Source organism: Brachyistius frenatus, unplaced genomic scaffold, assembly GCF_029030835.1.
Source record: "Brachyistius frenatus isolate BFR_SWC_R1_liver_20210118 unplaced genomic scaffold, ASM2903083v1 Contig_132, whole genome shotgun sequence".
Taxonomy (NCBI): Eukaryota; Metazoa; Chordata; class Actinopteri; family Embiotocidae; genus Brachyistius; species Brachyistius frenatus.
In genome coordinates, this window is record NW_027210731.1 from 374,144 (window position 1) to 389,087 (window position 14,944).

At 41.1% G+C, this 14,944-nt stretch overlaps 1 protein-coding gene, 1 long non-coding RNA gene and 1 pseudogene across 2 annotated transcripts; all 3 read right to left on the reverse strand.

The window, feature by feature from the left end:
* Positions 1-1,842: 1,842 nt before the first annotated feature.
* Positions 1,843-6,208, reverse strand: LOC138630336 (basement membrane-specific heparan sulfate proteoglycan core protein-like). Its single transcript, XM_069714596.1, has 8 exons — positions 6,056-6,208; positions 5,204-5,350; positions 4,979-5,113; positions 4,061-4,233; positions 3,789-3,975; positions 3,527-3,706; positions 3,175-3,441; positions 1,843-3,051 (listed from the first exon to the last, which is right to left on the reverse strand). The coding sequence occupies exons 1-8, from the start codon at positions 6,102-6,104 to the stop codon at positions 3,047-3,049; spliced, it is 1,143 nt and encodes a 380-aa protein (XP_069570697.1). The 5' UTR covers positions 6,105-6,208; the 3' UTR covers positions 1,843-3,046.
* Positions 6,209-7,956: 1,748 nt separating this feature from the next.
* Positions 7,957-10,638, reverse strand: LOC138630329 (pre-B-cell leukemia transcription factor 1-like; annotated as a pseudogene).
* A 2,701-nt stretch (positions 10,639-13,339) lies between these two features.
* LOC138630337 (uncharacterized) lies at positions 13,340-14,032 on the reverse strand. Its single transcript, XR_011311634.1, has 3 exons — positions 13,812-14,032; positions 13,564-13,699; positions 13,340-13,480 (listed from the first exon to the last, which is right to left on the reverse strand). It is a non-coding gene; the product is annotated as an uncharacterized lncRNA (long non-coding RNA).
* Positions 14,033-14,944: the final 912 nt, after the last annotated feature.

The following is a 14,944-nucleotide window of genomic DNA, read 5'->3' on the forward strand; positions in this document are numbered from 1 at the left end:
CTCCTTGAGATGGTTCTACTCCTTCATTGGAGTCCAGCTGTGTTTAATTAAACTGATTGGACTTGATTAGGAAAGGCACATACCTGTCTATATAAGACCTTACAGCTCACAGTGCATGTCAGAGCAAATGAGAATCATGAGGTCGAAGGAACTGTCCAAGGAGCTCAGAGACAGAATTATGGCAAGGCACAGATCTGGCCAAGGTTACAAAATAATTTCTGCAGCACTCAAGGTTCCTAAGAGCACAGTGGCCTCCATAATCCTTAAATGGAAGAAGTTTGGGACGACCAGAACTCTTCCTAGACTTGGCCGCCCAGCCAAACTGAGCAATCGTGGGAGAAGAGCCTTGGTGAGAGAAGTAAAGAAGAACCCAAAGATCAATGTGGCTGAGCTCCAGAGATGCAGTAGGGAGATGGGAGAAAGTTCCACAAAGTCAACTATCACTGCAGCCCTCCACCAGTCGGGGCTTTATGGCCGAGTGGCCCGACGGAAGCCTCTCCTCAGTGCAAGACATATGAAAGCCCGCATAGAGTTTGCCAAAAAACACATGAAGGACTCCCAGACTATGAGAAATAAGATTCTCTGGTCTGATGAGACCAAGATTGAACTTTTTGGCGTTAATTCTAAGCGGTATGTGTGGAGAAAACCAAGCACTGCTCATCACCTGCCCAATACAATCCCAACAGTGAAACATGGTGGTGACAGCATCATGCTATGGGGGTGCTTTTCAGCTGCAGGGACAGGACGACTGGTTGCAATTGAAGGAAAGATGAATGCGGCCAAGTACAGAGATATCCTGGAAGAAAACCTCTTCCAGAGTGCTCTGGACCTCAGACTGGGCCGAAGGTTCACCTTCCAACAAGACAATGACCCTAAGCACACAGCTAAAATAACAAAGGTGTGGCTTCGGAACAACTCTGTGACCATTCTTGACTGGCCCAGCCAGAGCCCTGACCTAAACCCAATTGAGCATCTCTGGAGAGACCTGAAAATGGCTGTCCACCAACGTTCACCATCCAACCTGACGGAACTGGAGAGGATCTGCAAGGAAGAATGGCAGAGGATCCCCAAATCCAGGTGTGAAAAGCTTGTTGCATCATTCCCAAGAAGACTCATGGCTGTACTAGCTCAAAAGGGTGCTTCTACTCAATACTGAGCAAAGGGTCTGAATACTTATGACCATGTGATATTTCAGTTTTTTCTTTTTTAATAAATTTGCACAAATTTCTACATTTCTATTTTTTTTCTGTCAACATGGGGTGCTTAGTGTACATTAATGAGAAATAAAAATGAACTTTTTTGATTTTAGCAAATGGCTGCAATGAAACAAAGAGTGAAAAATGTAAAGGGGTCTGAATACTTTCCGTACCCATTGTATGTGTGTAACTTAAAGCTACATATTGCCACAATGTGGTTAAAGACATGATTGTGGACTGACACTCGGATTTATAGTCAGTCATATAGCAGTCGAATGACTAAACGACAACATATTCGAAATAATCAGGAATACGTATGAAAATTACTGAACTTCATGTTTCACGGGTTTTTTTTTTAAGTGTCCCCGAACATACACACAAGAGTGAAAGCACAAACATTGGGGGAAACTCCAAATCCAGAAATGTGATTAAATACAAAAAGGGACAAACAAAATAAATTTGCTACTTTGGAAAAGCAATGTTAAATATGGGTTTAATTTGACCTCATTGGCTTCACTAATGGGCAAGTGATGATTATAAGTGAAACTCGGGTGTCCAATCTCCAGAGGATGGAAGGACTATTTACAATTGATCTGGTGATGATACTTTGATTCAGCCATATCAACCATACTAACCATACAAACAGTACTGTGACAAAATAATCTTTATTAAAGGTTCACAAAGAGACAAAAACTAGAATTACGGCCTCGTGTTTGAATCCTTCCACCAACCTGCAGTTTACAGCCATGTCTGCCTAGATTCATATAACATCTGAATTTGAAGGAATCCTAATATGTGTTCACATGCTTGGCCAAGGTTAGCGTCACCAATTCAGTATCAAATGTGAAATATTGTCAAAATCTCCCCTTGTCACAGTGAAGTTGACCTTTGACCTTTTAGGTATAAAATTTAACCACTTCATTCTTTTTTCCAAATAAATGAAATTAAACTTTGTCATAATTGGTGAACGGATTCTTGAGTTATGGCCACAAATGTGTTTGGTGAGGTCACAGTGACCTTTGACCCTCACATTCTACTTCGTACATGATTGAGTCCAAGACAACGTTTGTGCCACATCTGAAGAAATTCCCTCACGGTGTTCCTGAGATATCGTAATCAGAAGAATGGGACAGGTATGAGATCACAGTGACCTCGACCTTTAACTTTTGACCACAAATATCTAATCAGTTCATCGTTGAGTCCATGTGAATGTTAAGCTGTATTTTTATGATAATTATTATAATTTACATTTTTAAGTAACTGTTCCTAATGAGTACATTTCAGAAAAAAACATTTTGGAAAACATTTTAAATGACAGCATAATTTTTCATTACACATAAAAACAATTTTTTTCATCATTAATTTCATTCATGAAATTGAAATTTAATGGCATAATAAAGGTTCTTATATTAGATGTGGTTATTTTGTGGTTCATTTCCTGCCATCCTTTTAATTTTGACAGTGCATCGAGTGTGGATTTAGCCGATGACGTGAAGGGAGGGAGGCAGAGACATTCCGCCCGAAGAAAAAACTCCCACACAAATACTGATGGATGTCAGTCGATGCAGAGTTCCAGTAAAAGCTCCCCAAGGGACAATATGACGGCAATAACAGTAGAGAGGGTACAAAAGTAAAAAAATTAACCCCATAAGCACAATAATACCAAACGTTTAAATGACATCAGCGTGATATCTTTCACCTTCATATATCAAATGATATATGAGTCTATTAAGTATAATTTTCTCTGGTTTGTCAGTATTTGACTGTCTTGATGGATACAACCCAGGCTTGCAGAAGTTGTAAGTACTGCGTAAAGGTTTTTTCAATGGAACACAATGTGATCGGATAGTTTAAGCTGTAAAAATAAAGAAGAGAAACAGACATGATTAGAGAGCAAAAAAAAAAAATAAAACTCAAGAAAACATCAGATCGTGTAATTTAATAGACTTTGAGTAAGAAAACATGAACACCAGCTCACCTTTTATGATAACTTTGGCCAGCGCCTCACTCGAGCCGATGTGGTTGGTGGCCACACATTTGTACGTTCCGCTGTCACTCTGTTTAACATGAGCTATAAGCAGCTTCCCGTCCCTCGTGACCTCCGCTCCTGCAGATAGCCTCGCCCGGCCCACCCGGCTCCATGTGAACTGAATGGGATGAGAGCCGTGGGCGAGGCACTGCACGCGCAACGCATCTCCGGGATGCAGCCTCACCTGGTCCGGCAGGCAGGTGGCGTACGGAGGGCCTGTGTGAAGAAGAATAATACTCTTAGCACAAACAGTGAAAAAGGATCTGGAGGTACAGGGTTAATATCTGTGTTGTGCACTCACTCTCCACCTCCATCTGCGTGTACGCCTCACTGTAGCCGTGTATGTTAGTTGCATTGCAGATGTACTGTCCTGAGTCTTGGCGCCCCACACTGGTCAGAGTCAAAACTCCACCGACCACCGTGTGTTTCCATGGCAAAGGTGCTCGCAGCTTGGACCAGGTGATGAGAGGAGATGGGGAACCTGCAGGAAGAGCAGAGAGGACAAAGTTCAAACTGAGAAGTCAGAGCAGAACAACTGAGAGATATGTATAAAGACATCTTACCGCTGGCCTGACACTCCATTGTGACCGTATGTCCCTCCACCCCTGTCATCTCCGCAGTGCTCACCGAGGCCACTGGTGCTCCAGGACCGCCCTCGACAATGACCTGAACTTTGACCTCTGTCACCCCCTCGTTGTTTTCAGCCTGGCAAATATAAAGTCCTGAGTCCTCTGGACGAGCTACAGGCCACTGAGAAAACCACATACTCTGTGTTTGACATCTTGCAATGTAAAAACAAATGAAAGAATAGCACGCACATGATTTTATATTTCACCTCTATGGTGTTGACATCATTTATCTCCTTGGTAACCAGCTGCAGGGTGGAGCCTTGGCGTTTCCAGGCCAGTTTGGGGCGTGGCCTGCCTGTGGCACGACACTCCACGGACACCAAATCGCCGATCCTGGCCCGCACAGGCCCCGCCGGTGTCAGTTGTACTTTAGGAGCATCTGAGAGAAACAGTAAGTCGCTTATTATTATTTTTGGCTGCTTGCGGACAGAGGGGAAAAGCTAACACAACAATGACGTGACAGTTTAGCTGATTTGGTAAACATCCAAGCAAACAGCTGCTTATTTACAGATCCAAAAATTCTGGAGCAACACCATTCATTTCTTATTATGTCAAAGATTCACTCTCTTTTTGCTCTGTTTTTGGTCTCTACCAAGTTCTGTGAGGCTCCACTATGTTCACCAGCCTGTTGCCACCAGTGTTTGTCTGCTGTTTGGGTTTTCTTACTGCCTGCCGGGGCCAAAAATGTTGCAGTGCAGTGACATTGAAACAAACAGTAAAGTTGTGGGCTGGACAGCTAAACAATGAGGTGACACTCACTATAAAGCTCCGTAAGAACTCCGTAGAGTTGCAGATTCAGTTCGCAATTCTCAGCAGGTTCATGAGTGACGCCTTCACATTGTCATCTTGTTTTCACATTGTGACACATAATACAGAATAAAACATAAACCAACTCCTCTAAAATGATACCTGATGTACTCACACATTCACAATCACCAGTTGGTAAAAGTTTGTAGAAATGCCAGGGAATCACAGCTGGAGGTAAGTTATGCAGGGGCGAGGAAAGCCCCCCCCCCCAAATTCTAGTTTGATTATTTTATTTTTGGTTGACGTGAGCCCAGGTATAATTTTAGGTTTTCTAGCTTTGCTTTTGCACACACAGTGAACAGTGAAGACAAGCTCACGTTTGACATTAAGCACAGCACTGGCAGTGCCGCGTCCGGCGGAGCCGACAGCCACACAGCGGTACTGTCCCTGGTTTCCAGGTCGGACGCTTGCAACCGTCAGCACAGAGCCATCAGGACCGACCTTTACGTTGTCTGGAAGGAAAGAGGACAATTCAGACAAACCTCACAGACTGTGATAGTGTTTAAAAACTGTGACTATGCAAACATGTTATGACTCCTCACCTGGTAATGCTTGGTTATTGGCTCTCCTCCACTCCAGTTGGACTGGCTGAGCGCTGCCCCCCACTTGGCACCTAAAGCTGACAGACTCTCCTTGTCGCACAGTGGCAGCCTGGGGCTCCACTGTTACGACAGGACCCTGAGCTGCCACTGCACGCAGAGACACTTGTTAATACACAAATGCAACAACACACATGCATGCACAAATCAACTCCCTGAACCTTTAGACAGGTCCGTCAACAAACACCAAGCAAACAGCCAGAGTAAATACATAGAAATGCTGCCTGCTGACGAAGCAAAAAAATTTAAAATGGACAAAAAATAACAAATGAAGCGATTTTTCCACAAAGAAAATGTAATTTAAAGACAGCTCTATCTTATCTTATTACATTAAATTGATGATTCACCTAAATCACATGTTTGGCTTGATTTGCCCAGATTTTGAAATAGCTGTTGCAGTGATTTCTGCCCTCATACAAGCACATTGGAGGGAAAAATATATATATATATATTTATGATGCTTATATAAAAGAAAAATGATGTTACAACAATTCAAGAGCAACTTGTCTGTCAAAAAAATTATTTCAGTAGTTTTCATTGGGAGGGGGGATTACTTCCATAGAGACACGTTACAGTGGTCTATGAATAATCCAGAATAATCAGGACCCAACAAACTAATTTAAATTTGAGTTTAGGCTTCAATTTTGCTCAATCTGACCCTTATTAAATAAAATACAGTTACATCTCAACAGTCACACAAAGTAACAGAGAAGCTGTCAGGATGGCAGAAACATCCACTAAGTCTGTGTCACAGCAAATGTAATTCTGTTGTTAAAATTCAATCAGATTCATTACCTGAACATAACAGGGAACAGAGGATCAGAGCCCCGGGTGACAAATCCATGATGAACACACAACAGTCCCAGTTTCTCTGCTGTGCAAGACCTCTCTGTGTGTCTCTCTCTGTCCCTTATCACTGTCAACCTTTAACCCTTCACCAACCCCTTCCTCTACTCAAATATTGTCTCTAACTGCCAGTCACGTATGAAGCATTGACTATTATATTTTTGCACTCCTTTGAGCTAATAATTGTCTGATGCAAAAGACTTTAGACTTGGCTAAATATGTTAACCCTCGTGTTGGCCTTGGGTCAAAATGACCCGCAGCTGTGTTCAACCAAGTTCTATATTTTAATATTTTTTGGGATCATTGGTCATCATTCTTTAAAGAAACCCTCACAGCCTCCTTGTCACCAATGATCCCAAAAAATATGAAAATAAAATAGAACTTGGTTGAACACAGCTGCGGGTCATTTTGACCCAAGGACAACACAAGGGTTAATCATGTCACTGATGTGACATGCAAAGAACTTGCAGGAAATATTCTGGTGAAAAGCACAAAAACCAGATTTTGTGACTTGCAAAGATCTGTAACTAACTACAGGAAGACTGGAATTTTATCACTTTACTCTTCAGAGCATTATTCTGCTTTTCAAGAAAACGATCACTCCTCCACCCAAACACTCACACGTGTGTCTGTATTGATGTGAGCCTGCAGACGTAGTGGCTGATTAGACTGAATTATAAGGAACACAGTTGTCCTTGTTTTTGTCCTTGTTTTGGGGATAAAGAGAATCATCTGGGCTCTGTGATGGACTGGCGACCTGTCCAGGGTGTACCCTGCCTTCACCTAAAGTGAGCTGGGATCCCCCCGTGATCGTATTCAGGATAAAGCGGGTATAGATAATGGATGGATGGAGAATCATCTGCTGTAAAGCTGGAGAATACTCAAAAATAATGGATAATTTTTTATTTTTTATTTTTTTATTTTTTTATTTAAAGCAAAATCAAAATCACCAGAAATCACTTATAACAGTTGTAACTGTTTCTCATCTTAATCTGATTATCTTCTATCACTGTTCTTTTATAAAACTCTCATTATTTGGCCTTTAGCATGAACCAATCAATGAAGTTAACCCCTGTTCTCATAGAAGTACAATTATTTTCATTGCTGAACATTTTAAAGGATATTTAACAATTGATAACTATAAAATTAACAAAATGAAACACGTTACATCTAGTTGTATAGATGTAATGTGTTTCATTTTTTTCAGCAAACATAAGGTTTGTTTACATTTTTGAACTGAAGAGCCATCCATTGACTTTGAATGGCATTTTATCATACTAATAAGCTAACACAGTGTAGCACTCAATGCATCATCAGTTACTCCATAACAATCGTCCAACCTCTTCTAGTATACAAACGACATTCATATCTGACTAATATTTAACTTAATCAGTTAGATTTGAATCCCCTTCAAATGTTGTTAAACTAACTCAGGTGACTATGAAGCAATAATATTCCAGTTTTTTCTCTTCCGACTAATTTGCTTCTTTAAACACAGGTTGAGGATTGATTTGTTAACCAGAGCTCAAGTTATCTTTAATAATTCTTCTTTTGAGATAAAGTAAAATGAGCTAACCATGATCAGCATTAATATGAGATAGATGTGTTGGGAACCCTCCCAGCATGCACGTCCCAAGAGACTATAACTAATAATAACAGGCCGGCAATAAAAAATTTAACTTTTCTAACCTCATTCAAGAAGCAGCTGTAATTGCGTTAACAATTTTAAGCAGTGTACAGCCAATCGTTTAATAAGAGATGATAGTGATTTGACAATGATGTGTATTGTCCTCATCTAAAATCAATATGAGATAAACACTATTTGATTATAAAGACAAATAGAGACAAATTCACTGATCTAGAGGATCTGTGTACAAAATCTCTTAGTCATGATCTAGCTGACAATAGACTTACATGTTTGGCCTTCAGGATTTGTTGTTCTGACATGCATTTTAAATTAGCTTAAAAAATATTCAACAAATCCGTAAAATCCACAATATTCATTGGGATTAAGTCGTGTGTGTATACCCGAGTTTGGTGTAGCTGGGGAATTGTCTTGGCTGGCAAATGAAGATACGCTCTCAGCGTCCACAGCTGTCTTCATCATGTAAAGGTCGAACTTTGCAGTGTTCTTCTTGTACTAAATCCTCTTGTTTCCAAACCAGTTGGCTACCTGAGAGAATGAAAGAGGCCAAAAAAATGCATCTTTTTTTTTTATGTTTGAAAATCTATTTTTCCTCCTCTGTCTTTGACAGCCTGACTTGAGCAGCAGCGATGGAGCACTTCTTCACCAGCTCTTCTTAATCTCCTCATTAGGGCAGGGGTTTGCCAGATGGGAGTAAAAATATCCCTTCAAAATCTGTGTTGCCCTGTTTGCTGAAGTTTTTTCATTTACCACTGACAGAAAAAGGAAAATTGCACATTTTAAATGTCCGAAAAACAGCAAATACTATTCTTCACGATGCTGTAAATACACCGGCACACACTGAAAGGCTCATTTTAAGAGGAGGCAGAAAAAAAACATGTAAAATCCAACCTGGCATCCAGGAACCTGGAGCGTAGGATCATGACAGCCTCACGTGTGCTCTGCTTCAGCTGCATCTGGATGGCGCTGAACTTGCGGTGGATGATCGCCACCATTTGCTCGATCTCTTTGGGGGAGATGGGTCGTGTTCGGGACTGCTCCCTCAGCAGGTTCATCACATGGTTGGTGAATTCATTGCATGCTTGCGTGAGACGAAGGGCAAAGAGTTCAGGTGAGGCTCAGAAAAAATAACTCAAACACACTCGCATTCATTCAGCAGCATGTCACTTATTTAATTACCCCTTTAGCAACCCCTTACAGCTTACAACATGTCATCCAGTCGCATGATCTGAAGGGTCAGGGGGTTGGTCTTCTTGGTCGCCTTGGATACGGAGGGTTGTGGAGAGGGACAGAAACTGTCAAGGCCACATCAGACCAATAAAGTAATCAAGTCAAGTTCAAGACATGTTAGTAGGGCAGATGTTCAAAATCAAAATAATGTATTTACTACATAACACCATGTTCACTTACTCACCTACTGCTTCACTCCTCTAAATTCCCATCTCTTTTTTTCTTTTGGTTTTGAGAGGCTTTTGACAGACAGACTTAACATTTTTGGATATATTGCCGGGAGGTATTGAAATTGAATACTTGAACCATTCAGAGTTCACCGTTTTATATGTTGAAAATGTGAAGCATCTTTTAATCAAAGGCAGTAGAAAGAATTAAAAAATTTGGACATCTGGTTGAAAAGAGATAAAAAAAAAATGGGGAGCAGAAAAACACTTGAGTTTCCTGCTTATGTAACACTTGTCATTCAGAACTTCTGGCTCCACTGATGTAAAACTAGACAACCAGGATGCACACTACACACAACGCCACTGACATTCACACTTTTAAGCTACTTCAAAACATTATATTTCCTGTAGATCAGTCGCCATTGTGTCCCATTTAATGGATTTATAGATACTTTAACAGCTGCTCAACAACTGTGGATAACTGAGGGATTTGATGGAGTTTGTCTTTCTGAGCACAACTGGGGTTTTCTTATTACCCAGCAAATCTCACAAGACCAACACACATACAGGATTATCACAATATTTACAAGCTCTTTCATTTTGTCCCTTAGTTCAATTTTGTCCAAACATACCTCAAATCAGTGTACCAAAACTAAAGGCATGAAAATATTTATATAAATATATTATTATCTGCTTGACACTGAAAAAAAGAAGAGTTTAGTCCCACATGGCCCAGACACTGGACTTGACTCAGTCTCTTCTTCGCCAAATAGCTTTGACGCGGTAATGACAGTGAAACATTACAATACATTACATTACAGCACAAGCCGGCCATACAGTATGAGAAAAACACTCCACTGGTTCAAATAAACAGTCCAAGCAGAGCAGAACTGGACTTCAGGGAAAGCTAGCTTAATAGTGCCAGAAGAGTCGACACTATAAACACTGGACGACATAAGAAAACGTCAGTAACAGCTCTCTTACTGCAGCTGTATTTGTTAGAGGCAGTAAACCGATCTTAAGTAGAGTCTGTTATTGTGTACACTGGACGCTACTGAAGCGAGAGAAAACAGGAAGTACAGACGACAAAAAAACCTGACAGGAGGGAGGTTAACATAAAATCTCTGTTTCTATGGAAGTGATGCCAGTGTTCCTCGGCATGCCCAAAGAGAAACACACGTATACCAAACACATGCACAAGCATCCTTGTACACACACATACACACACACAACCGTTAATTAACGCCGGCTCTCAAGCAGCGACTCAAGACTCCATGAAAGATGAACGCTCATTTGAGAGATCGTTAATTTGCACCGTTATGCAGATTAGGTGGCAATTAGAAGGTAGTTCCTGGTAGGGTCTCCCATTCATCATCCACAACAAGGGCAATGCCAGCGCTATCATCTGGCTAACCTCCACAAGAAACACACACAGACACCTTTCAACACTAACTGAGTCTGTCAAACACACCGTCGATGTCCCAAACCATGTTAGTGTAGGGAAATTACTGCAGTGCATCAGCATTTATGCAATGATGTTTTAAATAGTTTCACACACACAAACACACTCAAATACACTCAAAGCAACTGTAGACGGTAGGCAGTGTAATTTGTTGTAATTAGTTGTAGTTAGAAGCATATTAATCCAATATTTTAAAATAAGGTCAGGAATCAGCACAATACAAAAGACATTTTTAACTGCAGATATGTTGACTTGTTGTTGTTGTTGGGAAAGCACAGGTGATGGCTGCATTCATGGTCCATGTTAGTACACTGTCGTGGTTTACTGGGGCACTTATTGGAGCTGAGCCATCATTAATACACCTGTGGATTACCTTCTGTGACAAGTCTAAATGTCTGTGGTGAAAAAAGGTCTCCTGGTCAGAGGCAGCCAACAGGGTCATTCTGCCCAGATGTGTGTGATAAAACCTACACTTCCTGGATGTTTTAGGAACTTACTTTTTAAGAGTAAAACTCCACATTTGTGACTTGTTTCAAAAAATGTACAACTCCAGTAGAAACAAATACCCTCAGGGCTGCATTCAACAGCCAAGACGGGGATGTCAGAAAATGCTGTGAAAGGGACTAAATGTTGGTTTTCAGCGTTTCCTGGGATTTGTTGATGTTAAACTGATAAAGAGGATTTATGACCGAAATCCATGTTTCAAGATAAAAGACGAGCACGGATTGAAGTGCAAAAAACCCATGTAAGACCAGGTAGCACGTGCAGACCCATTCAAAGAGTCTTTTGTGATCCTGTGATGTGAGAACTACCAATCTCAGCCGAACAGGTTCCTTCGATTGTTAAAGAAAGGTGGTCAAAGAATCATCTGGTCACTCTTCTATCTTTACAGTTTTCCCTATTCATGCCTCAAAATTCCTCTCTGCTGAGTTTATTTTACAAGTTCACTTACATCTCCTTTGCCGCCCTTCTCTTTTTCCCCACATTATCCTTTCTGTAAATTGGGGCTGTTCTGAGGGTAAAAGCTAAATGACGGCAAGTCGGTGAGACAACTAGTTGCCTTGGTAACTCTGAATCCTTCTGCTGCCAACCTCAGGCTTCCTGTTTCCAGGGTAAGTCAATGAAAAAGGACTGCTGTGTGACTCACACCACTCTGTACTTTGTGTGGAAGGAGTTCTCCACTCAAAAGTGATGTAAAGATGATTTCCTGCCCGTTCAAATTTTACGGGCATTTTTTTTGTGAATTTAAAATCAGAGCTTTGTATTATTAAGGTGTGAATGAATGAGGTTAAGTTATGCAGGATGTCATTTTTAGGTATAAAAGCCTGTATCAACCATCCTGTTGATGTGCAGTTCATCCACGTAAATCACAAACAATTACTGCGACATAAACATTGCACCATTTTAACTGCTGGCACAGATTCCTGATGTTAATCACCCAGATTAGACGATACTGTTGCTCCCATGAATTTGTCAGTCCAAAGCGTCTCCTGTTATGACGCTCCACCTGCAGTAGCACTTCTAGCCTTTTCACCATCTGAGCAGTTGGAGGAGAGCCTCACCAAATATCACCAAGGCAGCCAGCAGAGGATGAGTTTTTATAAAAATCCCACAGCAAATTCAATAAAACAAGATAATAAGAATATCAATAAGAACGATTAAGAATCACAATAAGAATATCAAAGAATCACAGAGTCAATCTATTTCAGCTATGTACAGTGGGTACAGAAAGTATTAAGACCCCTTTACATTTTTCACTCTTTGTTTCATTGCAGCTAAAATCAAAAAAGTTCATTTTATTTCTCATTAATGTACACTCAGCACCCCATGTTGACAGAAAAAAACAGAAATGTAGAAATTTGTGCAAATTTATTAAAGAAGAAAAACTGAAATATCACATGGTCATAAGTATTCAGACCCTTTGCTGTGACACTCATATTTAGCTCACATGCTGTCCATTTCTTCTGATCCTCCTTGAGATGGTTCTACTCCTTCATTGGAGTCCAGCTGTGTTTAATTAAACTGATTGGACTTGATTAGGAAAGGCACACACCTGTCTATATAAGACCTTACAGCTCACAGTGCATGTCAGAGCAAATGAGAATCATGAGGTCGAAGGAACTGTCCAAGGAGCTCAGAGACAGAATTGTGGCAAGGCACAGATCTGGCCAAGGTTACAAAATAATTTCTGCAGCACTCAAGGTTCCTAAAAGCACAGTGGCCTCCATAATCCTTAAATGTAGTGATGGTGAGATGAAGCCTCATGAGGCATCGAACCACTTCAGCCAATTGGTTCGAGAAAGGGTTCATTTCTCGAAGCTTCATGTGCACACGAAACCACCTACTGGCCAAGTGTATAATGACAGGCAGCTGTATCTGAACCACATGTGATGCATTGAATTTTTGTGTCTGTTATGGCTGTTGGGAATGACTATGAATTACAAAAATGTATGACCAAATAATTTCTGTACATAAATTATCACATATGTGCATAATAAAATATCTTTTGAATGTATTCTGTGTGTGTAAATTTTCCCAAAATGGTAGTATCATATGATATGGCAGGTTGTGTAATAATGTTTTTCTGTCACTTTAGGAAAATGGCATGGGCTTAAGCAGGCAGAGGACAGTGAAAGTGCTTGTGGAACTAGGAAGAGGGGACTGAATATGCTTGTTTAACTTGGACAATGATGTACAGGACAGGGGACATTTTATTCACTTTTATTCAGAAATAACAGTTTCTCAACAGTTTTTGGTTTTGTGGATGTCCACATGTCAGAAGTAAGGCTAACAGCAGCCACCTTTTCCACTTTAGCCTTAGCCTTCTCCTTAGCTGACTCATACTTGGCCTCCACCATGGCCTTCAGAGCCTAAAGGAAAAAATATATAGTGCTGAACTGTGAGACACAATAAAGTACTCATTTGTTTCATGCATGCACCCATACATACCTACCTTGTAGGGAGAACATAATTAGGATCCAGTTTGGACACAAATGCCCTGAATCCAACATCATCCACAATACTGAAGGGCTGTGTGTCCTTCACTATCATGGAGACGAGGGCTTCATCCAGCTCTTGTTTTCTGGTGGCTGGTTAAAAGAGAATAAATACAGTGTCTGTTACCTGTCTTTATTTGCACAGTAAACAAAAGTGAACAGGGAAAAATTGTGATGGTGCATTTGTAATATTGTAATGACTTACCTTGGCTGGGTGAAGCTCCAGTTTCCTCCTTATTCTCATGCAAGGCACGGTAATGCCTCAGCATGGATGAGGTGTTGTTATTGTACCCCAACTCCTTGGAGCACAATAAACACCTCACCTTTGAATAAAATAAGAAACTGTGAAAAATACAGTTCTTGATAAGCAAACCTAATGTGTCTGAAATAGAGTTAGATTTAGCTTACCTTATTAGGAGTTATCAAATCAAAGTGTTCTCACACAGGGGAAATCCTCCTCTTCTTAGCTGGCTCCATCTTATCACCTATCCTTCTCTCCTCACTCTCCTAAATCTCCAAACTATCTCTCTCTCTCTAACTTCTCCAAACTATCTCTCTCTCTCTAAACTCTCCAAACTATATAAACGCTATCCAAACTATCCAAACTCTCAACTGACCGCAACTCTCCACCAACAACCCACATTTTGAATGGAGCCTGAGGGGTTTATATTGCTGTCAAACCTCCTGGCAAAATCTGAACCACTTCCCGAAGCAGTCACGTGGTACAGCCGGGCAGCGAGGCTTCGGACGTCATCATTTTTGGCTCCTCCCCTAAATGAAGCAAGCCTCGACATGCACTTTGAGGAAACGCCCCCTCCATTACTTGACACACGCTTCGAAGCGTCGGCACATCTCGTAACATCACTACTTAAATGGAAGAAGTTTGGGACGACCAGAACTCTTCCTAGACCTGGCCGCCCAGCCAAACGGAGCAATCGTGGGAGAAGAGCCTTGTTGAGAGAAGTAAAGAAGAACCCAAAGATCACTGTGGCTGAGCTCCAGAGATGCAGTAGGGAGATGGGAGAAAGTTCCACAAAGTCAACTATCACTGCAGCCCTCCACCAGTCGGGGCTTTATGGCCGAGTGGCCCGACGGAAGCCTCTCCTCAGTGCAAGACATATGAAAGCCCGCATAGAGTTTGCCAAAAAACACATGAAGGACTCCCAGACTATGAGAAATAAGATTCTCTGGTCTGATGAGACCAAGATTGAACTTTTTGGTGTTAATTCTAAGCGGTATGTGTGGAGAAAACCAGGCACTGCTCATCACCTGCCCAATACAATCCCAACAGTGAAACATGGTGGTGGCAGCATCATGCTATGGGGGTGTTTTTCAGCT

Excerpts from the sequence above, each read along its gene's own strand:
- LOC138630336 (XM_069714596.1), bottom strand. The coding sequence starts at position 6,104 with ATGGATTTGTCACCCGGGGCTCTGATCCTCTGTTCCCTGTTATGTTCA. Across the intron at positions 5,351-6,055 it reads CTGTTCCCTGTTATGTTCAG|TGGCAGCTCAGGGTCCTGTC; the intron begins GTAATGAATCTG and ends CTCTGCGTGCAG. Across the intron at positions 3,442-3,526 it reads CACGCAGATGGAGGTGGAGA|GCCCTCCGTACGCCACCTGC; the intron begins GTGAGTGCACAA and ends TTCTTCACACAG.